Source organism: Trachurus japonicus, chromosome 3 (genome assembly GCF_045865225.1).
Source record: "Trachurus japonicus isolate A0001 chromosome 3, Traja_1.0".
NCBI classification, from domain to species: Eukaryota; Metazoa; Chordata; class Actinopteri; order Carangiformes; family Carangidae; genus Trachurus; species Trachurus japonicus.
Window position 1 is genome coordinate 11,713,661 of NC_140909.1, and position 24,028 is coordinate 11,737,688.

General features: G+C 40.6%; 1 protein-coding gene across 2 annotated transcripts in view; it reads left to right on the forward strand.

Annotated features, from left to right (window-relative positions):
• Positions 1-2,094: 2,094 nt before the first annotated feature.
• myo1ea (myosin IEa) overlaps positions 2,095-24,028 on the forward strand; it is a 49,878-nt gene continuing 27,944 nt past the window's right edge. Inside the window, exons 1-4 of one of the 2 annotated variants that reach the window (XM_085761630.1) lie at positions 2,095-2,437; positions 18,068-18,211; positions 19,938-20,027; positions 20,798-20,892. In XM_085761630.1, coding sequence (XP_085617756.1) covers positions 2,435-2,437; positions 18,068-18,211; positions 19,938-20,027; positions 20,798-20,892 — 332 coding nt within the window. In that variant the 5' untranslated portion in view covers positions 2,095-2,434. The remainder of the gene's footprint in view (positions 2,438-18,067; positions 18,212-19,937; positions 20,028-20,797; positions 20,893-24,028) is intronic. The other variant, XM_085761638.1, reaches the window with a different exon arrangement.

Consider the following 24,028-nt stretch of genomic DNA (forward strand, 5'->3'; position numbering starts at 1 on the left):
TACCTTAATGTTTACATAGCCTATAGGAACCTGAGTTTAAGATACCAGCTTTCTTGCACATTTTTCCTCTTTGTGCTGCGTTTAGCATCATATTAGAGAACAGCACACAAAGTAAACACACAAGTCGAGCCAAAAGCTGTCAGGATCAAAATACTGGTGGACTTGACACTTGCTCAAAAACAGTATAGACAGATGAGCCAGCGCAGGAGAAAGACGGTGGCATTTATACTGAGGTCTGATGGGATAATTAGGACCAGGTGTGCAGGTGGGGGCTGGTGCTTGGTGGACAGATGGGGAACAAGGTTTGATAGGTCAGAAAAGATATGAGGCTGTTATTGCACCGGGACAACAGACTAACCTTAAAAACTAATCAGGATTAGTGTGTTCCCTCATACTACTGCTGATGCAAATTAATCAACCTCATTTGTATTCAAAATGATTGAAAAATACATGTTGGAAATCACGTTGCATTACATTACATTACACCAACAACCAAATCATGTTGAAAAGTAATGTTAAAAAATTCTTCCTGAAATCGCCTTTTCAAAACACGAGACAACCTGCTGCACAATGGAAGAATAAAAATGTATCAAAATGAAAAAAAAAAAAGCTTCTTATTGGCATTAATGTCTTCAAGTAATTATGATTTAATGTTTTGTAAACATGTAGATCGTAAAAAGCTCTCATCATCAACATGGGATGGCATGCCAGTGTGTGTGGATGCTGATGATAAACAGAGATTTGAAAAAGAAAAAAAAGATGTGCATTATGTGCCAATAAACACTACTGAACACCTGCACTGATTTTTTTTCTAATGCTCTTGATGCAAAACCACCACTGTGCTGTGACACAAAGTGCTTTCATATAGAAAACTGCCTTGTCCTTCAACGTCCACTGGGTGGGGACATAATAACACAGCATCAACAGTATCACCACCAAATCTCTGTCTTTTATACACATACATTAGAACAGCTGTTTGTCTGCTAGTGCTATAAGTGCCGGTGTTGTATGTGATTGAAAAAAAACTTGCTTACGTCAGCAGCACGCTCTCTCTCACACACACACGCATACATACTGTGTGGGCCTATGTGTCGACTGCATACAGAGGCAGCCTGTTAGACAGGTTACACCCAGAGAGTCGCCTCTCTGCCCAACATCATTTCAAGGAAAGCCTCAGTCTGGCTGGAGACGGGATGTGAGAAGTGCATAGTGGATAGATACCAGTGCCACCCATGCACTCCAGAAGAGAAGTGACTGATTTACAGCGTAGAATTTAGAAACCTTTAACCTTTTAAATTTGCCTGTTAAATTTATGCCCAGCAGTCAGATTTAAGATTAACACTGTTATAAATCAAAGGACATGATCTGGATATAAACCAGTGATACTGAGACACTAAGGCACTTGCGGTCCCTCAACTTTGTATGAAGTTTACATCATTACTCCACAGGCTGCATGTAAAGAGGACATGGCATCATGCAGCTCAGACTCATTTGTATTGTTACATAACCCATTAACTTGACTGTGAGGCACTAAAAGGCATCATTTAACAAAGACGACAAACAAGTTAAACCTTAAAGTTGTTTTTACTAGGCTACATAAGTAGGTGTAGCCTACATAAGTACTTGTTCTCGTTGAGTATTTGAGTATTTCCATTACGGTTGGTTTTACTCCACTCCACTCCAGAGAAAAATATTGTCCACTACATTTATTTTGTAATTTTAGTCACTTGCTACTTTTACAAATCATATTTTGGTCAAGATAAGACATTTTGATGCTATAATTTTGAATGCATGACATTTAGATTCAGTGAATGAGACTTCTGGAGTATGTATATGTCTACTTACTTTCTCCAACACTGACCGTGTGATCATTATCCCTCAGGATGAGCTGCAGCTGACAGCACAGACAGTGAGTAGCCTACTGTATATGAAGTTCATATGTTTTGTTGGTCTGTTTCAAGTGTGTTGTTATAGGAAGTCCCAGACAGAGCCGCGCATGCCCAGTTGTTTTACTCCCAGCCACCTACTGAATATTTAAGCATTTTCCACGCTCGGCGGCCTGTGATTGGACCCTCTGGCCAAGTTTCCTGTGTTATGTTTGAGAGGCGATTTTTGAGGGCACTGCTCGACTCTTGGTGTAAATCACAAAGCAGCTCGCCTCGCTGTGTGGACGCTGCTCCGCCGCTGTCAGAGGGAAAAAGAGTCGCGGGATGGACGGAGGACACCGCTGAGGAGCCGCATCCATGCTGTCGGGACTTTACCGGGAATATTTTCTGTAAACGTGGATTTTCTGTTTTTTTTTTCTTTTTTCTTTTTTCTTGTTGCTCTTCTTGAACAACTCAAGAGTTATTGAAACGCGGTGAACTTCACTGAGTCTCGCACAAAGACTGGATTGCGACCAGAGAGGAAGGACTGCGACTGCTGAAGCGAGAGGATGGTGAGTTGATGTTTACACTTTTATCACACACTTTGTTTTGTACAGTCAATAATAGGCTATAATCCAAATATATAACCCCTACGTTTAATAAATATAGCCTAGATACTGATCAATAAGTTGTCTTTTTTATGTTTGTGAGCTGAATTAGTAGTCATTTATTTATTTTTTGACATATTATCTCTTATTTATCACCAGCCCTGAGTCACAGGCTTGTTATGGATGAAGTGAAGGTTAATTAGAGAAAGCAGTGACTGGCACTTAAGAGAGGTGTCATTTTAAAAACATTAGTCAGGTGCTCTGGGTGCAGTCCTTTCTCAAAAAACCGGTTAGTCCTGGATGGGGAGGCAGCGAGCGTCAGGTGGAGTGTGTCTGCTGTGTGTGTGTGTGTGTGTGTGTATTACATGGAGACAGGTTTTTCCTGGTTACTGGATGCCATTCCTGACACGCCTAGAGCTAAGTTATGGAGGACATTGTGTGGCCTCATCGTTTTGTTTTGGCAACATCTCAGGTCACTGTCAGCATGACGTTTTCACACAGGCTGTTGAACATCATCACACCATAGGCTACAGGTTGATGCTGCACATTTCTTACAGCAAAGATACACCACTTAGCCTAATTAAAGGTGTTGTCATTTACATAAAGTACACAGAGAGAGTATATGTTTGTTTTAGGTTTAAGTCCAGAATATTATACAAAATTCAAGTCATCCCATATCTCTATTGTACATGTTCGTGCATTGCAGCATCTTCAAACCTGTTCACATACATAGGCTACATACTATGAGTATTTGAAACGTGTGAGACTGAAACCTGTGAGCATCCTGCCATCTTAAACGTTGTATGGAAACCTGTAGGTCGAGTTACCCAGAGAGGAAAACCCCGAAGGAGCGATCAGTGTAACAGAGCATACAGTATGTAGGCCTACTTGAGATATAACAGAAAAATGAATAGCAATGTATTCATGAAATAGTCTTGCTTTTATTCTGCTTTTGTAAAGCTGTTATCACTTACACAGTCTGTTGGAGTTGGAATTTTTACTGCAGTGTTTTTTGTGTATTTGCCTGTGAGTGAATGAGCAGGAGCTGATGTTTTCCTCAGGAGCTCAGAAAGTACAACTCCACGGCAATGACTGAAAAGTGAATGTAAAACAGCATTGAGGGAGAAATCGCAAAGGAAAAAAGTTTCAAGGACTGTTTCCAAGATGTGGTCAAAGGTTTTGTCTTCAGAGATTTTCAGAGGAAGTGAAGGACGATGTCTGTTCGTGTAGAAGAGTAGACAAGAGAGAAAACTGTCTGATTGTCATCCTCGCTGTCTGGAACAGCAGACACCAGCATCGCTCACTGGGTCCCTCTCTGCCAGATGCTGAATGCTGAATGTCGGTATGACAGCAGATGGTTTGCATTAGTTTCTCCTACAGGGAGGTGCGTACCGAGCAAACCCCCCCCCTCTCTCTCCCCTTCATTTCAAAGCTGGCGCTCCATTTTCAAACCCATCACTGCTGTAGAGATTTGCTCAGGAATTCAAGCTCCTCTCTCTGAAAACAGGACGAACACCCATTCTGTGGACGCTGGACCTGGGGAACTCGTTAGGCTTGTTGCTGTGGTTCAGTACAACTCACACACTCCTCCTGATCAGTTCCATACGTCTTTGTTACAGAGCTACAACTATGTTTTCACTGCTTTACTGTCTGTGATGACGGACCTCCTGAGTGTTGACTTCTCTTGCTGTTGCACTTGTAAATCATTCTGCATAAGCATATAAAGGGCACACTGTAAATTCAAATTATCATCTACCATCAAGTTTTTCTCTTTGTATTGGTATTCTTTATGCAACTCTGCATAAACTTTTTTTTGTGGAAATGTCACATGTCCACAACTTTTATTATTCATCTTTAAATTTATTGCAAACAAAATTTGCCCCCTCTTCAAGTAATAACTTTTTTATTTGTTTATTGTTGTGCAGTAGCTGTCATTGCTGCCAAATTAAAAATTAGAGGGCCATGGGATGTTGCATAATCTCCACAGAAACCTAAAGCTTCATAAAAGTATATTCCTAATCCTATTTATATTCATGTTTCGCCATTGAGTTATCAAGCGGTGACATGAAGACCTCCAGTGTTGTTGTAACTGTGAAATATTATATTGTGAAGTGGTGAGGATCCCTCGGTTTCCTCCCCCGTGAGCAGTGCGGTGTGTGTTTGTGTGTGCACCAGGCGATGCAGCTGCACAGTGTGGCTCTGTGTGTATCCTTCAACTTTGTTTTCAAAGTGGACGCTTCATAGTATCCTCGCTGAACTCTGCTGTAGTACTGTTTCTAGTAGTCGCTGAAAAGAGGATGCAGACAGCTACTTCAGCTGATCACCAAAGTGTTGAACTGAACTTTATCCTGTTTGGTCAATAATTTACACAGCTGTAATGTTTTATGGAGTTATCCTGGGGTGCAAATTTAAACACATACCGGCTAAAATGTGTTTATTTCTTAGTTTGTGTTTGCTCATGAGGAGCAGATGCAGGAACAGATGACATGATTGTTTTTCTGCAGAACAGACAACTTTTGTTTTATTTTTAAAAGGTAACATAAAGGAAAACCACATGCTGTTGTAAATGCTATTTATGACACAACACAACCACTCCATCATGTAATGTACTCTTCATGTCTGTTTAGTTTGTTTTCCTTGTTCTTAGATCATAGGCCACACAGTGTCCTGGTTTAGCTGCCTATTTGCATGTATGACTTCCCCTCGTCATGGACAGGGAACACGGTCCAGCTCTCACAGCTGTGCTCTGCTTATCTGCTCCAGTAGTTTACCATTGTCACATGCCAGCCAGCGTTTGGCCTCTGACTCAGTGATTGACCTCTCACTCGGTCCAGTGGAAACCTCATTTGTCTTCATGCTATATTCGGATCAGCCTGTAGATTGCTATTGTTCAACCTTTTACTTCCACCTAAAGACACTGTATCAGCACAGAGACTTCATATGAATAAAAAAAAGTGAAGTGTGATTATTACGGTTGAGCAGAGAAGCAACTGAATTCTTACAGCGACATTTAACCTTAAAATGATCCTGCTCTGCTGAATTGAGCACTAGCACCATTAGGTAGTGGAATGCCACCTTTTGGTTTTGATTTTTGAAACCTAGCATTCAAGAGATGTTTCTTTATCTGAAGACAGTTGTAACATATTTAAATTAATAATTTGCACATGTATCACTTTGGCACACACCATCTAAGAAGAAACCACAGAAGCAAAGGCAGTGATTAATGAGGAACTAGAGCTGAGTCAAAGCTTTTTAAAGGTGTTGTATAGAAAGGCATGAATGAATCTGCTGGAAACAAATGTCAGAATTAGCTGGTTTGAATTAGCTTGTCTTTTTCTGGCACATGTCCCATGGCAGGGCTGAGTCAGTGTCTTCCTCACTGTGGAACCACACAGTCACTCAAGCATCAAAATAGTATGAACTTCAACTTGATGTTATTTTCATTCAGAAAAAAAAACTACTGTTTGTTTATTCACTCACCAGGCCAGTGGTGAGTGGACATTAGCACTAGATAGAGAGGACATTATTACACACTCATTTTCATTCAGTTTAATTTTTCCGCCTGTAGCTGAATGACACACAATGAGACCACATGATCTCTTTCCTGAGCTATCTTTATCAGTTGGCTAGTTATGACCCCCTTTTTATGCAGACTTCAGTAGCACAGATAACAATATGGGTCATCACTTAACTGTAATGTTATCATGTAATCACTTAAGTTCTCTGTGTGGAGTTTTCTTTTTGTGAATAATAGTAATAATATCACTAAGAAGCCAAAACAAATGGTTTGGATCTGATCAGCGTTGGGTTTGGCTGCTTCTGTTGGATTCCTCATATCATTGACAGAACCGGTAACTTACAGCAGCTAGGATCACAATAAAATTAATAAAACTGGATACATTTCCAGAATGAAAATAAAATCAAAACATTTTTTTTTTTTTTTGGGTTCGTGGAGCTTTTTATTACCCAGCAGGGTAACATGTTTCCTTAACATCAGCGTTATTTTCTGATGATCTGATTAAAATGTGCTGCCTGTAGTTTTGTAGTTTTCAAACTTTGATGTATTTCTTCTGAAGTCATCACCTATAATTTGATATACAGTCATTCATCAAAGGACACACCTCCTACTCCTCCTCTTTGGACATTCATCATGAGCACATCTGTACACATCTGTACACATCTTTATGGAACACTGCTCTTTAATTAGAAGAATTACAGTATACAGTGTCAACCAGTGCAGAGTGGTGCTGCTATCACCACATACGGGGAAACAGCTCAGTGATTTTGTTTGTGTTGTCAGTGCATGAAACAGCTGAGTCATTCTTTCAGCTGCATTATTACTGCGTTCACTTTGGTGGAGTACAAAATCAACGTCATTAAACTCCCATTTAGCTATCGCATGCAGGCACCACACCCTTTCACGTTTTACATACATAAGGAATGATTAATAACAACACCGTTATCAACCCTCCTGTGTGACAAACGAAGACTTCTGGGAAATAATTGTTATTTACTGAAACCACATCTTAGGTCAAAGCAGAGACCTTGTCTGACCCTCTGCGACCTTTCTCACAGTAACGCGACGTACCTTTGACCAGCCTTGGCCTCTCAGTCTGTAACCGCATTGTACTCAAACTCCAAACTGTTTTGTCCCACAGCAAAAGAAACAAGTCCTCCTGGAGGTTTATCTCTTTTACCAGATATTAGATGTCAACCAAAAATCACAGATGCAGTGTTTTTTGTTCAGAGGGCAGCCACTCTGATTCAGCTGGGAACTCTCTGGGAGATCTTTTGGAGACAATGACTTTTATAATTACAGCTGTGTGAAAACATGAGCTGGTCTCTTAGTGCTGATAATAGAGGATCTTTCTCTTCATGGTACAGAATAAAATAATGGAGTCATTGTTATTGTAACCATAAACAAACAGGGCCTGATATAATATTGTCAGACCTGTGGTTGTTGAATTTTAACAACCCACTTCATAAGATGTTTTGTTTCCTTTAATGCTACGATTTCATCTTTATTCTTTTACTTTTTTTTGGTCCAAATGTAGATTTGTGGAGACTGTGATTCTCCTTTTTCTAGTGAAGGATGTGATGAAATAATTCATGGGCTGCAGAAAACACAGAAAGTCCTGCCAAGTCTAGTGTCATTTTACCAAACCATGTACTGCTTTGTTGTTACGCACAATTTCCTCTGTCAACTTTCTCCTCCATTTCTAAGTGACAGATTAAAGGAGGCAAAATTTATGTCTTAACGTGTATTCAGCCGCTGTAAGAGGAAATACTGATTTTCACTGTTGATGTTTATTTACATTCAACCACTACTTAGGCTGCTTTAAAGGGAAAATACAGCACTCCGTGACATGTTTCTTGTCTAGGATTTCAGCTGAGCTCCACCCAAAACCACATTTTCTTTGATATCATATTTTATTAGCAACCTTACCGCTGTTGTCATCTGTTTAAGAGACCGATTCAGTTTGATGTTTGGAATAAAAGCCTCTCAAGTTTCCACAGTTTTTATACTTGGATAAAGAAAAGTGCTTTTACTGTGAATCTTTGTGTAGTTCAGTCTGAGACATGTTAAAAGTCATCCAGTATCTGTTTACTCATGATCATTATGTTCTCTTTCTCTGGGAGTGAAGGTGTTCAGCCCTGCCCTGCAGGCGCAGCATTGTACTGTAGCATCATCATAGCCACTCAGCTCTCATGTTACCGAATCCTAGCAGATCAATATTTTTCTTTTCATTCCTCCCTTTTATGTGACCTCCAGCAGTTCGGATAACAGCATGACTTGTCTTGTCATGGGCAAGGCCTGCTGACTGCATAATTTATGTTGGTGTCCCAATTACATGCAAGTGACCAAGTCGCCATTCAAATGAACAAAGAACAAAGTTGCAGAGAGAACTGGTGGTCTGTGCTCGACACTGTCCTCTACTGCGTGTGCAGGTGGCGATTATCTACAGGAACTAGTTCAAGTTCATAAATGCCACATTTCCTGTGAATGCACTTTTTATAATTTGGCTTTGGTTCAGTGTCTTTGTATCAGTCGGAAATTATTATAACCAGGATATGGCAATCTACATTTCATTTTCTATGATTGACAAGACAATGCCTCTCAGTGACTGCGTTGTGTGTGTGGAAGTGAGTTGGGAAAGTGCCAGTTACCTTGTTGCTGTGGTTTACACTTGCAGGGGGTTTGTGTGACCCTTTTCACTGAATTGTTATTTCTGTGTCAGTGTGAGTGAATGTTTTACAGGGTACCTTGAGTTAGTTAGAGATAGTGTGATGTCTGAGGCCGTTCCAACCAACTGAGTGTGGAGCTGTTAGGTGCTAAAGTACAGCTGATATGTTTATCTTAACTGTATGAAGCAAAATTTTAAATCAGTCTGGATGTAAGAAATCACACAAAAACGCCGTCTAGATCACTGTCAGATTGTCATGTGTCAGATTTTATATCCCGGTGCCATCATGAAAGTAAAGTTCAGTTTCTAGCTGAGGGTGTTACCATGTTAACAAGCATCATTTTCACTTTCACATGGAAATGTCTAGACTTTGGCCTTAGATACAACAGAAAGTGGCTGTGCCAACTTTTGGCCACACACAAAGAGAGTGACGTTGCAGCAGGTCAGGTTTCTACACCGGTCAGATGCTGCATGTAAGATGCTGGTACTGTTGCATGATTCAGACAGAGCAGTTGATTGCCAGTGATTTCCAAGTGTTTGAATAGACAGCAGTTCATTTGCCATGTTTAATATGTGAGGCTGTTGGTTGGCTGTCCTTATAACCATGACAGACTTTGCAGACATATCATTTCATTCTGCTGGCAGGCAAAGCGACAGGTTGTCTCCTCTCCTCATAGGTGGTGTTGAAACAGGTATCACAAAATGTGTATTGGCCTTTTACAAACAAGCTTTAACTCGGTAGCACCAGTAGATAACAGGTTTTATGTTTTCTTGTAGGTATATATTTAGCTTTACAGTATGATAGTTTAAACCTCATTAACAGTCTGTCAGTCAGTTTATAAGGAGGGTTGTGCAGCAACAGTTTTCTGCTCTGTGTAATTGAGTGTGGATTTTACTCTCTAATCAAGTCCCTGTCTCATCTGTGATGTTTCAGCATCACTTAAAGCAGAAGTAAGCAGAATGTTTGTGTTAATATAAGTCTTAAATAGTTATATCTTCCCGACAGCAATCACTTATTGAGTGTTTGGTCCGAAACACGGGTCTGTCAGTCACTCTGCTCTGCTGTAAGCCGAGGAGAAAACTTTCCTTGTATCCTACAACCTTTATCCAATGAGGAGAGAGAACGGCATAAAGGGGCGGTCCTCTCTGTGTGTGCAGCCAAGGGATGCTCGTGAATGTGGTGACGTAGGGACGAGGGCGGGGACTGCTAACTCCATCGGCTGACAAGAAGTTAGCTTAAACGACCGGATCGCTTACTTCTGCTTTAAAGGAAGAGGCGTGTGCGTGTCTGTGTGTGTGCGTGCATCAGCCTTGATCAGACGGTGTCACGCTGTGGGTCATTGCTGCTCTGTCACACCACACATACACACACACACACTGTGGTTTCTACCCTGTTTCTCGTCATTGTTTATTTTCCTCCTCTACCTTGGAAGAGACAACCAGCACGGTCAGCAGTTTCATCAGCATCTGGCCTGATTATACAAAGTGAGTGATCTTGGACAAAGTGCAAGCGTAAGCATCAGAGACCAGGTGGAAATGCTGTTTAGAGAGCGATGCCCCCTCAAGCTCCTTTCAGCTAAGATCAAACTAAATATGTTTTGGATTCAACCAAGAGGAGGAAAACAAATTTATCAGAATCAACCCACACGTTATTTCTGTGAAAGTGTGTTGGAGCTACTCCCTAATGTCTTTTGGCACACTCCAGGAGTGGACAGTCTCTGGAGCAATTACAGCCTTTTTAGTGATTTACTGACCACTACTTCCCCTGTATCTGTCACCCCGATGACTAACTGTGACCCACTGAGGATGCGCCCCGCCTCCTCTCCTGTGACCCTCGAAGACGAGCAGATATGACTCATAGATGGATAATGGTGGTTTTACTGGACAAAAAGAATGAGTCGTGATACAAATATCCAGTGTCAGTGTTTTTATATATTTATTGCAAATTACAGTCAGTTCTTTGAAGCATGAAGCAGCACAACATAATGTTGCTTCATAGCAGTGAGCTGACATCTGTTTCAGCCTTTATGTGAGATGGGTCATCCATCAAAGCAGACATTTTTGTACCTTTTTTTCCTCAGATACAATAGATACCATATGGCTGTGTCATACCACAGGGACTGTTCTCAAAAGTAGTTGTCCGTGTTGGTGCGTTCAAGGAAGTTCAGAAGCTTTACAGGGTTTCCAGGTTTTAGGATTGTTGGAGGAGGAAAGTGATCTACAACACCAGGATAAGGGTGATGTCGATTTTCTTGTCAGACATTTAAAAAAAGGTTATTCTGAGGTTGGAGCAAGCAAAGTTTCCTCGAAATGAGTGCAGTACTGTGTGACAGCTCTGTAACTTTGTCAAACGCAATAAAGTTGATTAAGTGTTCATTATCATGGACTGTCTATCACAAGTAAGACTTTAGTGTCTGTGCTTTGATTTTTATACTGGACTGAAGTGAGCTGGTGGCTGCAGCTGCCTTGAATGTAGGAAATCGTTTTTAAAAAAAAGAAAAACCTTATGTAAATGTAGCGTAAAGAATACATGATTGGCAGTTAATGGGCTACAACACACAAAACCACTGGTATGGTGCATTAACCCTCAGTGTAGGAGCAGATTTTATTTTACAGTTTAGATGCACAAGCCAGAAAGAAAAGGAGTCCAAATCAGTGAAAAATCACAGATACACTACCGGTATTTTAAATTGACATCCCAGGAGAACATTAATGACCTGTGTATCACTGTAGTATAGTGTTAGACTGTGTAATTATGAGACCTGCTAATCACGTTGGGAGCAATAGCAGATTTCCACTCTGCTGTATTTAATTTAATTTGCTGTTGATTGTGAGGCAACACTTCTCTCTACATCTGGACCACAGACTCCCACAGAAAACCCATTAGAAAAATGACTAAAAGTAGGTATAAATGAGAGCATTTATAAAAATCCCTCCATAGGTTACCAAAACAAAACACAACAAAACAAAACAAAATGAATTTCTCTTTGGAAATTCTTTGGATTTGCTCACTGGAATTATCCTTAAATTGTGCTTTAATTTGTGACACATGTTTACCAAATTTGATTACTTGGGTCTTTGTTCTTGGCTCATTCAGCAGCAGCAGCCTTTTCATCATACAGTCGCCGACAAGTGCTGATAATAATTTGGAAACAGTCGTTAACATCTGAATCACTGCTGCCGGCCAGTTGTTGAGTGTCCTACATCCATGGCCATCTCAGTTATTATTATGACTACCACTTGACTTTTACCTTAGGAAAAAAAGTAGAGCTGAAATTTGTACGTTTAATACGTCAATGGAAAGTGAAAAAACAGCACAATATATTGGTTTATGGGCACCACTGTGATGTGTTTTTTTTTTTCTTTCTTAGATTATTTTTTCCACAACACAATCACAAAAACACATGCTCTATCGTCATGTCTCTCCACGATCAGACGTTTTAACACAGCAACAACTTTAAAAATTAGGTCAAGTCGGTCGTTACATGGTGGCACCACTAATCCAGTACATGAGGGTTTATCAGACTTGGGGTTTCTCTGCTGCTGCTGCTGCTGCTGCTGCTGCTGCTGATCCAGGCCCAAGTCAAAGTCATATACTGCTTGGTTGGGCACTTTCCTGTAGCCACATTAAAGGGATAGTTCAACATTTTGGCAAATTGGCCCATTGCCATAATCGCTATAGTCATAGCAGTAGGTTCATTACCTTTAATTGTAGGTGTAAGCTATTTTCAGTACAGCGGAGCGCAGCAGCAGGCTGCTCAGAGCTACGCTATGGAGGCTAAGGGAATTTCTTGGTTTCCCTCATTAAACTCATCAAATTCAACATCCCAAAACTCCACAGCGCTTTTGTAGACAAGTTGTGACCTGCACAACCACCACGCTATGAGATAATGACGGAACGATACGAAACGGAGCCGTTTTCGAGGTAAATTCATACAAAACCGCTGATGCGCGTTGCGTTCAGGGACAGTTTTTCAGCAAGCAGTCTCCGTATTTACCCTGTATTTACCTCGAAAACGGCTCCGTTTCGTATCGTTCCGTCATTATCTCATAGCGTGGTGGTTGTGCAGGTCACAACTTGTCTACAAAAGCGCTGTGGAGTTTTGGGATGTTGAATTTGATGAGTTTAATGAGGGAAACCAAGAAATTCCGTTAGCCTCCATAGCGTAGCTCTGAGCAGCCAGCTGCTGCGCTCCGCCGTACTGAAAATAGCTTACACCTACAATTAAAGGTAATGAACCTACTGCTATGACTATAGCGATTATGGCAATGGGCCAATTTGCCAAAATGTTGAACTATCCCTTTAAGTACATGACCTTGACCTATTAGTCTGGCTTTTAGCTCTAAAAAGTGTGTTTTTAAACTCTATTCAGCTTCAGAGCCTTCTCCTAATATATTCTGCAGTTAGTACTTGGCTTCATTAAAAATGCCTTTTCTAATCTGACGACAACAAACAGGAGAATTAGTGTGTTTCTGTACTGATACCCAACCTGCTTGTAGGACAGATAAAGGCTCCGTTGTTTAGATATTTGTCCAGAATGTGATGTACTTTCACCACTTGTATGCAAACGGTGCGATTTCTCCAGACTTTCGGTACAGGATGATTAACGACCGTACTTGCTTCTTATTTTAGAAGAGAGGAATTTGTTCTCATGGCTTTTATCCAGATTTGGCTCTGAGGGCAGAGCTGAGACGTAGTCCTATAACACATGGTGGACTGTGTGTCAGATCCATGGTGTGGAAAAGGAGAACGACACAGAAGGGAGAAATGAGGGGAAAAGTGCCGCTTATGATACTGAATCAAACCCAGCCATTTCCTGTACACCGCGCCAGAGCTGCTCAGCACTCTCCATATATGGTAATGGTATTTGCATGAAGGGAAAGCCTGGGCTTATAGATCAGGACTGGTGTTGAAATTCCTTTGTATTAACTTCTGGGAAAAGGTCTGGTCCTGTAGTTCAGTTTTTGGTTTGGTCTGATTGTCTTTGATTCACAGAGACAAAACTATTCAACAAAAAAATGTTCTCTCCTTTTTTTTTTCCCTTCATATTTCCGAATCCATAAATATCTGTTGCTATGATACTTTTCAAACTGTCATATATTTAGATCTTATTGTCACTGTCTTCTGGTGATGCTAGATGCTCACTTCTTATCTGTGTCTGTGTGTTGTTAAGTCATGTGGTTCCATGGCGATGGTGTTTCTATGGTCACCATCAGCTGTGCCATATGTCCCCTGTGTATGTGCATGTGCATGTGTGTGTGCGTGTGTGTGTATTTGTGTTTGTCTGCTCTCATGCGCCTCCACCACAGACCTACATTAAGTCAGTGTCCTTTAATCTGAGCCAGAGAGATTTCTTGTCATAACAGACAGTTCAATTAGAGGAAATGCATCCCATGATATCTGAATTAATTTTTGTGGTTGCATATACATGTAAGATGACATTTGTTGGAGGATTTACTGGTTTAAATCTGCTGTATTGTCAGGTGTTGTTTTCCCAAATCAGTGTATTCAATTCCCCTTTTAGACAAAAACAAAGTTGTATGTAGATACTTCACTTAAAGGGATAGTTCAACATTTTGGCAAATTGGCCCATTGCCATAATCCCTATAGTCATAGCAGTAGGTTTGTTACCTTTAATTGCCGGTGCAAGCTATTTTTAGAACGGCAGAGCAGAGCAGCGAGCTGCTCAGAGCTACGCTACGGAGGCTAATGGGATTTCTTGGTTTCCCTCATCAAACTCATAAAATACACAATCCAACAACTCCAAAACGCTCTGGTGGACAAGTTGTGACCTGCACATTTACCACACTGTGAGATAATAACAGAACGTTACGAGACAATGGGCCAATTTGCCAAAATGTTTAACTATCCCTTTAAAAGATAGTGAGCAGCCACTAAAAGTCTTTTCAGCAATTTTATTTGAAAATCCAGTAAAACACTTAGGGAAGGGTTAATGTCTTTACCGTTTTCCACATTCATAAAAGTACATTTTGTTACGATGGTGAAACATCTGATGTTCACAAAATATTACTGTCTGGATTCAAACCAGCACAGCAGTTTGGATCTAATGGCTGTATAGCATTTAATCTCTGTAGGAGAAGTGACCCCTCACCCCGACAACACACTACATTCACTTGTGTAACGACCCCTCAGCCCCTGGCTGCTCTGGTGCGGCTCAGCAGCAGCAGCAGCAGCAGCAGCAGAGGAGTGCGGTTGATCCGGGCACCTCCCAGACGTCTCTGTGTGTTTGTGTGCAGCCGTCTCTCCCTGTGCAGCGATTCCCTCAGTCCACCCCTATAAGTATGAGTATTTTCTTACTCCTCGTGCCTGATTAAACAAGGCCTAAGTCAAAACAGATGAAACAATCCTCTGAATATTTGACATTTACCTCCTACGTCTCCAGCTTATTACCTCTCCCTCCTTGAATCTGCACACTGTCATTCCAGACATAGCAGAGAGAGGTTAAATATAGCATGTTCAATTGTTTTCGCTTGGTGGTTGGGCCAGTATTCTGCAACTGTGTAACAGCAACTGAAGACTTTTACGAAAAAAAAAAGAAAAAAGCTTCTAATAAGTAGGTGGCAGCAAAATGATACCTAGTAATTCCCTGAATAAAAAAGAACATTTGGTGATATAAAGACCAGTAAATGCAGGGTTCTGGTCATGTTGGCTCTGGACGTTGATCGAGGCACAGTCAGCCCCTCAGAGGACGACATGGGCTCAAACAAACACAAAACTGCTCTGATAGATCAGCTTCACCTTGTTGGTGAAAGTTTTACTGTAAATTCTCAGTAGTTTGTGGGCTTTTCTTTAATGAAAATATCGTAAACCCATTCAGAGGGAAGAGCTTTAGGGACTGGAAGTCGCTGGAAGACCAAACCTTTACATCTGGCCTAAAACTTTGGTATTAGATTTGAATTACTCATAATATTCACACACTGTTATTAGCAATGTGTGTAGGCTACACTAAATTTACTGAATATTGTCATTCCTCATTTTGTAATTCTTCTATCGCTGTATAATCAGCGCTTATTGAATCCTGAAAGAGGAATTTCTTCTCTGTGGCTCCTCTTAAAGCTTCTTCCATTTCACACTTCATCTGTATCAAGGGTTTAATAGATTGTCGTGCACTCCAATATAATTTTGGATTTAATAAGTGAGGAAGAAGAGCAGAATTGATTTAAATTCAATACATTTAGATTTTTGGTTCTTCTCTCAGTGTTTTTCTTCCTGGTTCATCTACTTTGTTTACATCATGAAACTGCGTCGTTGACTCCTTGAGACTCCCTGACATCACCCTGTCATCGTTGCTAAGGAAGGAAGGAAGTCAGCATCTCCCTCTGCCGCACCTAAAAAGCTGTAAAACATGTTAATGGGTGTGATCTGGAGAATTAATCAAGCTATAATTTGCTGCTTCCCCCCTGAGGGCAAATACCCACTGAATTAGGCAAAAAAAGCTGTTAACATTCCTCGCCATCTCCCATGCTATGACCGAGTCTGTAAAGTGGTTTTAATTTTGCTGTTGTAAAGAATAAAGTCACCCCTGAGCATATTAAAAGCTCTCTGGCTCCCCTCCTTGATTTAGTAATTTAAAGTTAATTACCGAAAGCACAGTGACTTTCCACTGGTTTATTTTGTGCTGTTGTTACTTTACTGTGGTCTCAGGGTTTTGTCTTTTTTCCACTTTTGTCTTTACTGCTTTTGTAATGTACACTCACACACACACACACACACAAAACACAACATCAGAGCATATAACTGTAAAGCAGGATCACATTATACAACGACCAGCTATTTCCTTAGTGGAACTTTTATACAGTAACGTATATTATTGTCAATAAAAATAAAAATAAATAAAAAAATATCATGAATATCTTTCAGTTTTTGCTGAACTCATTTTCTTCACTCTTTGAGAAAAAGTCGTTTTCTCCATCACAAATATTTCCAGAACTACAGTATATTGAACCACTGTCCACACCTGGGTAGACCTGTATTGAACCAGCTTATGGGCTTCCTCTCAACTGTGAGAAAACGTTTTATGTAAATATCTTCCTTCAGCACGTCTGTCGTTATATTTCCCAGGTGTTTAATTAAATAGTTATACCTCATTCAGTACTGATGTCACTCCATCCAAAGAAATAGAGGAGGTATTTTCAATGACATTTTCTCTATTTATGTTAATCTCTATAATGTTACACACATACATGTATTGTTTCCTTAGAAAGTGTGAGTTGTGCCTGACATTCTGTTGAATTATAAAGTTTAGAAAGTTTTTTTTTCTCAATAATCTTACCAAACATTTTCTTAGTGATGGGTAAAAGTAACACAAATCTTGAAAAGAAAGAAACTTAAGTAATATGTGATGAATTGAAAAATGGAGGGATAAATGATCAGTTGATTTGTTTAATTTAAGCCAAATTTATTCAAATGCCATCATATGATGGTGGCAGTAACATAAAAAAAAACTAATTTGATAAACTTTACTTGACCTCAGTCAGTCAGTTGTCATGGTTTTTGATTGGTAGCCTATTTGGTGAGAGGTGATTGACAGCTCCTGAACAGTGACTAAATAACTTAAAACAAGTGACTGACATTCATATTAATATAAAAACTCACTTGAAAGAAGGAACAAAAATAATATGAGATTATTTAACGAAGCGATGAAATGAAAAACTTGCATCATCCTTTTCAAATCATTTTACAGTATCTTCCTGTAGAAGTATCACCGAAGGAAGGATTTTGTTTGTGCTTTGACAGTATTGTTTAAGCTGCCTCTCAGCTCCTTCCTCTTCCCACACTTCCTCGCTGAGGAGGGAGGAAGTCAAGAGTTAACTCGTGTGTTGACTAATGTTCTCGATGCTTTCTGCGGCTCCGAGTGGTTCTCCGTCCAGGAGAAAGAGACTCACTCCTCAGGGCACATTATGACCCTTGTCCACAGTAGCCAGACAACACTGACTCATAGCACATGATGAATGACCTCAGTTCTCCAGAGTCGCACTCAGCCAGAGCAAAAACTGGAATGCAGGGAGAAACCAAATTGTTAGGATGTGGATAAAGGCTGGCTCAGAGCATCTTTAACACTTGGACAAATAGCACAAAGCACTTCTGGGAATCTGACCTTGCACTATTTCAAAGTAAATAATATGGCTCATCCTGCTGCTGGGATCAGAAAATGTGAACACTTAGAGGTTTTTGCGCTAGTGATAATAACCATTTTCCCCTTGGCTTTCACTTTGTCTCATTATCTCAACAGTGTGATAAAACCACACCACCTCAACCTCTGAGTGAGCTTTTAAAGCTGCGGTTCAGTCATGTCGCTGTGTTACCTTGATGTCAGCTGTCTCATTGTGTCCTTTTTTATTAACAAACTAACATTTGTACGTTGTGTGTGTTTTTTTGTTGTTGCAGGGGAGCCGGGGGCACTACCGGTACCACTGGCAGAGCCACAATGTCAAACACAGCGGCGTGGATGACATGGTGCTGCTCAGCAAGATCAATGAGGACGCCATCGTGGATAACCTCAAGAAGAGATACATGGATGACTACATCTTTGTATCCTTTGCTCACAATCGTAGATCACACCAGAGTGGGAAATATCTGAGCCCCGTCTCACCGCTGCTGTTTCCAGAACAGATGAATGGTCGTTCACAGTGACATAGTAAGAGTGAGTAATAGGTCAGTGTTGGGAGGTAAAGCCCCCTCCCCCCCATGAGCAGGGGGGCAAAGTGGTCTCTCTGTTCGTAGCTCCACCCAGACCTCTGAATCCTGCTCCTTCACCAGCGTCCGATTCTCTCTCACGTTGGTGCAAATGTCAACAAAGCGGTGTGAGCAGAAGAGCAGATTGCATAATGGAGGAATCCTTTTGAATTCGGAGAATTGCTGCTTTCTTTTTCTTTTTTTCAAGCAGCCATCATTTCTTGTTATTGTGGTAGTGACTCAAACTCGTGCTGAAATCACTCATTTTCATGCAGCACATGACTCAAATGCGAGGTTTAGGTTTTTTTAAAGGGATAGTTAAACATTTTGGCAAATTGGCCCATTGCCGTAATCCGTATAGTCATAGCAGTAAGTTCGTTACCTTTAATTGTCGGTGCAAGCTATTTTTAGAACGGCCGAGCCGAGCGGCGAGCTGCTCAGAGCTACGCTACGGAGGCTAATGGGATTTCTTGGTTTCCCTCATCAAACTCATCAAATACACAATTTAACAACTCCAAAACACTCTGGTGGACAAGTTGTGACCTGCACATTCACCACGCTATGAGATAGTAACGGAACGTTACAGACAGAGTTGTTTTAGAGGTAAATTAATGCAAAACTGCTGATGCGCATTGCCTTTAGGGACAGTTTTTCAGCAAGCAGTCTCTGCATTTACCTCTAAAACAACTCTGTCTCGTAACGTTACATTATTATCTCATAGCGTGGTGAATGTGCAGGTCACAACTTGTCCACCAGAGCGCTTTGGAGTTGTTGGATTGTGTAATTTATGAGTTTGATGAGGGAAATCAAGAAATCCCATTAGCCTCCGTAGCGTAGCTCTGAGCAGCTCGCGGCTCTGCTCCGCCATTCTAAAAATAGCTTGCACCGACAATTAAAGGTAACGAACCTACTGCTAAAACTATAGGGATTATGGCAATGGGCCAATTTTCCAAAATATTGAACTATCCCTTTAAGTACCCAAACACGCAGGCAGGTCGTTCATGACGTGAAACGAGCTAATGAATGAACGAGTGAATGAGTGGATGAATGAATAACCCCTTTGAAAAGAGACGCTGGGCTTTCTCAAAGCAGCTCATTACATAAACTTCATCCACGCTCTGGCACCGCTCAGGATTATGAAGTTTAGTAAATGCCGTCAGTTTTTTTTTTTTTTTCGGGGGCCGACAGCTCTGAGGCAGGGCCTTTGATTTGGGTCAATAAATAGCCGTAACTGTGAGGTCTCCCTGCCAAGGCTGTGGGTCGCTGTAGGCCACCCACAATAGCAGCTTTATTTGCCTTGAGCGGCATTTTGGCTCCAGGGCATAAAACCTCACAGTGTTACATGGCCGGTCTATTCTCTGTTATTTAAGCACTGGATACTTATTTAGGCTCAGGCTTGATCACCAGATACTCCGCTGCTGCACTGTTGCTCACTCTGCTGACGTCATGGCAGACTGACATTAAGTCATTTCTTTCCTATACAGTTACATAATCTCTTTGTCGCAATTTCTCACAGTTGATTTGAAACTATAATACAGTATTTGCACTTCCTGTGATGATCCTTAATGCATAACGTCATCAGACATACATCGGCCCGGTGCTCATCTCCGTCAACCCCTTCAAGCAGATGCCGTACTTTGGGGACAAAGAAATCGAGATGTATCAGGGTGCAGTAAGTACAACTATTGTTTCTTTGAATCACCGATGTGTTATTGAAGCGTCAACAGTCAGAAAGGACAAATGAACTGGGTAAGATGCAGTGGGAACTTTCCAGCGGGCTGGCGCAGATGTTGCCGTCAGAAACTCGACTCAACCATTGAGAAGGTCTTGGCAGCACCTTCACAGAACAGCCTGTTCGAGTCTGCCTTCTCTTGGCCGGCCTGAGAGTGGGCCTGTCTGCTAAAGCCAGGAGCACACTCGAAGACTTTTAAAATCCTGACTGACTGTGAAAACACTCAGCGTCACACATGCCAAATTTAACAGTTTGGCACGTTATCATTGTACATAAGTGCACTGGGTTCAGACTCTCGGAGCTCAAAATACAAGGAAAAGTTCAGATTTTTTTCAGAAAAAGTCAAAACATTCAAAAAGGAACTCACATTGTGTTCAGATCTGTGCAAACTTGTCACAGCCTTGGAAATAACTTCTCAACTGGCATTGGTATAGCAATGATTCTACATTTCTGTTGTCCACATAATGAAACGTGTTGATCTATACTTTACCCCAAACAAACTGTGCATTTTTTAGGACTATTTTCAGTGGTGGATTAACATACCTTTGTTGAACTAACAAGTATGTGCATATTATTTTGCTGACAGCAAGGAAAACGTACTGTCCTTCAGTGTGCTTCGGATTTAGATGAACAACCACCACAGAATTTGGGAAAAGGCTGTTTAACCTCTGACTTTAATTAAATCTGTGTTTGTGTTTGTCAACTCTCAGGCTCAGTATGAAAACCCTCCTCACATCTACGCTCTGGCGGACAACATGTACAGAAACATGATGATTGACCGTGAGAACCAGTGTGTCATCATCAGGTAAGAATTCAATCACATCGCATTCTGCGTTCTTGACACATCAGGAACTGATGCCGAGTGACAGCGAAAACATGCAGCAGCACACAAAGAGACATGTATTTAGCCTGCTATTGAATGTTATTACGATCGGTTTGTCACTTGACCACGTGTGTCAGTGAGTGAACTTTCCAAATATGCAGGATGAGACAAAGCCTGGAGATGCCAATCTGTGTGTGCAATGTGATCTGTGAGGTGTTGTGTTGAAGCTGAGCGGCTGCTGAGCCTGTGCACGTTACGGTAATAGTTTGGGAGGGGAACAGCCAGGAGAACAGACCGAACAGGTTCCACCACATCATTTGGCACAGCTGACTGACCCAGAGTGATGTGTGTCTTCTTGTCTTTGGTGGTTTTCCGTCATATCATTTTTCAGATTTGGTTAAATGCAAAGTCAGGAAAAAGGTTGTAATTCCCCATACGCTAAAACAATAAAGAGTCCACAGCTGGATCTGTTAAATCAGGATGTGAGATGGAAACAAGTGGCTATTTTTGAAGAACTTCCTGGTTTAAAAAAACAAAACAAAGAGAACACCTGCATGATCTCTGATCCACAATCACTCACTCTCTATGTACTTGAGTACTTGGGTAACACTTTACTTGACGCCTATCTCTATAACGCATTATAACCATACTTATAATGAGTTATAATGCAGTTATAGCACTGTATAACTATAGTTATAAACACATAATGCTTTATAACAATAATCATAACACACAATAAAGCATTTTATCATGAAGGTCAGGTATTATAATACGTTATAATTGTTAGTAACTTGCTGACAATGCCCACATCAATAATGAATTAAAAATATAGTTATAATGTGTTATAATTGGCTTATAAGCGCGTATAACTATCATTATAAACACTCATAAATTATCATAAGACTTTATAACAATAAGCATAACACATCATAGAGCATTTTATATAAGGTCAAGTATTATAATAGAGTTATAATGCTCTATAATGTGTTATGCTTATTGTTATAAAGACTTATCGTAATTTATGAGTGTTTATAATGATAGTTATGCACGTTTATAAGCCAATTATAACACATTATAACTATATTTATGATGCATTATAGATGTGGGCATTGTCAGCGAGTTACTAACAATTATAACGTATTATAATACCTGACCTTTTAAGTCATGATAAAATGCTTTATAGTGTGTTATGATTATTGTTATAAAGCATTATGATAATTTATGAGTGTTTATAACTGTAGTTATACAGTGCTATAACTGCATTATAACTCATTATAAGTATGGTTATAATGCGTTATAGAGATAGGCGTCAAGTAAAGTGTTACCAGTACTTGCACAGCTTGTTTGAGTTTGTTGGTGAGTGTGTTTTGATCTCCAAAGCTGCACGGGGGAAAGTGTTGTGTCATGATTGGGGCTTTAAGCTATGGTTCAGTCACCTGAGCAGCATGGTAACCATAGTGCTTACCTCATGGCGAATGACCCCTGCTTCAGCACTTTCACCCGTTGTTTGGACAGCACAGCAAATGCTAGGTCAGTTTCCCACATAAAGGCACTGAGGTGGACTTTGTGATTGACTAAATCAGCAAACAAAAGCATGGAAGTGGTTTTATGATGAACCAGGTCTCAGCAAACAAAGGGCAGCTGTGAAGTGCTGGCCACGCAGTGTGGTCAGCGCCGGCCGGCCTGCGCTAGCGCTTTTTCATCGTTTACAAGGAAATGTGTGAATTAATGGTAAGGGGAATTCAGGCTGAGTAGCTGTGACTAGGCTTGCTGGGAAACTGTGGTTTGTTTTTTTGCAGTTTCTGCACAATTTCACCTTGTTTTTGAGTAAGGAGTTGGTTTCAGGTAGACGTTTATCTGCTGCCACCTGCTCACTGCAGCATGTGACTGATGTAACTGTCACTGTGAATCTCCATCAGATATTTAGGAAGGAAGAACAGGAGATGGTATGTGTAGTTGGTGTTATCAGTTTGGCATTACTCGTCAAACTACAGATACAATCAGACCCATGACATCTTTCAGAGAACCAACCAACCAACATGTGCTCTAAATAAGATCAGTGTCCTGTCAGAAAGTCTCTCTGGCTGCATGTCACCCAAACAACTTTTCCTTAATCCTATAAAAAGCAGGTTTATTCAGTGTTGGCTGAACACCTATTTTTTTCTCCTTGTTGGTTTAATGATCGACCATGAGCTCATTTCCAGACATGGCTGTGCCAGAGCTGGGTATGTTAGTTAGACCAGTCTTAAATAAGGACAATGTGTATTGAGAGATTGTCAACATGCTTTTAAACACAGGTTTAGTCCAGGGTGTTATTTATAGTAATCAACACTTATTTAATTGTAGCTAAATTGATCCACCGTATTATCAATCATATCTAAAATGTAAAAACAGCAGTGGTGGATGGCTCCTCTCTCTTCGCTGCAGGACGGAGAGATATAGAAGATCCTTTGTACCTACAGCCATCAGGCTTTTTAATTCTTCTGCAAATGGTAGATTACATGAAAATCATTATACAAGATTATTCTACTAGATAATCCAAATAAATTGCATAATAGATAAACAAACAAAGCACATGTGGAATATCATCCATGTTGCTCTTATAATCTGCTGATTTACCAATTTTCAACCTGAACTATTTCATGTATGTGTAACAAAATAATCTCAGATATGATCTAAAGTCAACAACACACTTACTAGTTTCTGGAGCTTTTACCTACATCTCTCAGCCTAATAACAGTCGGATGTTAATGACCTTTTCGATCTTTCTTCAGCTGCCAACTGACTCTTGGTCGATAGCTTTTATCCCGTACCATTTGAAGTGAATCCATCTCATTTCACAGATGTAATGGTCCCTGCAGCTGCTCTGTGTGACGCTGTTCACCAGTCCACTCGTTTTTCTCCTTCCCCTTCTTCTGAACAAATTAATTATTTCAGGATAAATCAATGATTGCTCTTCTTTGAAATGGCTCAGTCAGCAGTTCAGTGGAAATTGTATCAGTCAGATGTCTGACTCAACCAAACAGAGGAGGAAAAAATATGGCCTGGTCAGCAAACACTGGACTTTAGCATGTATGCAAAACAAAGGAAGGTGAGGATTAACACCTCTACTACCAAA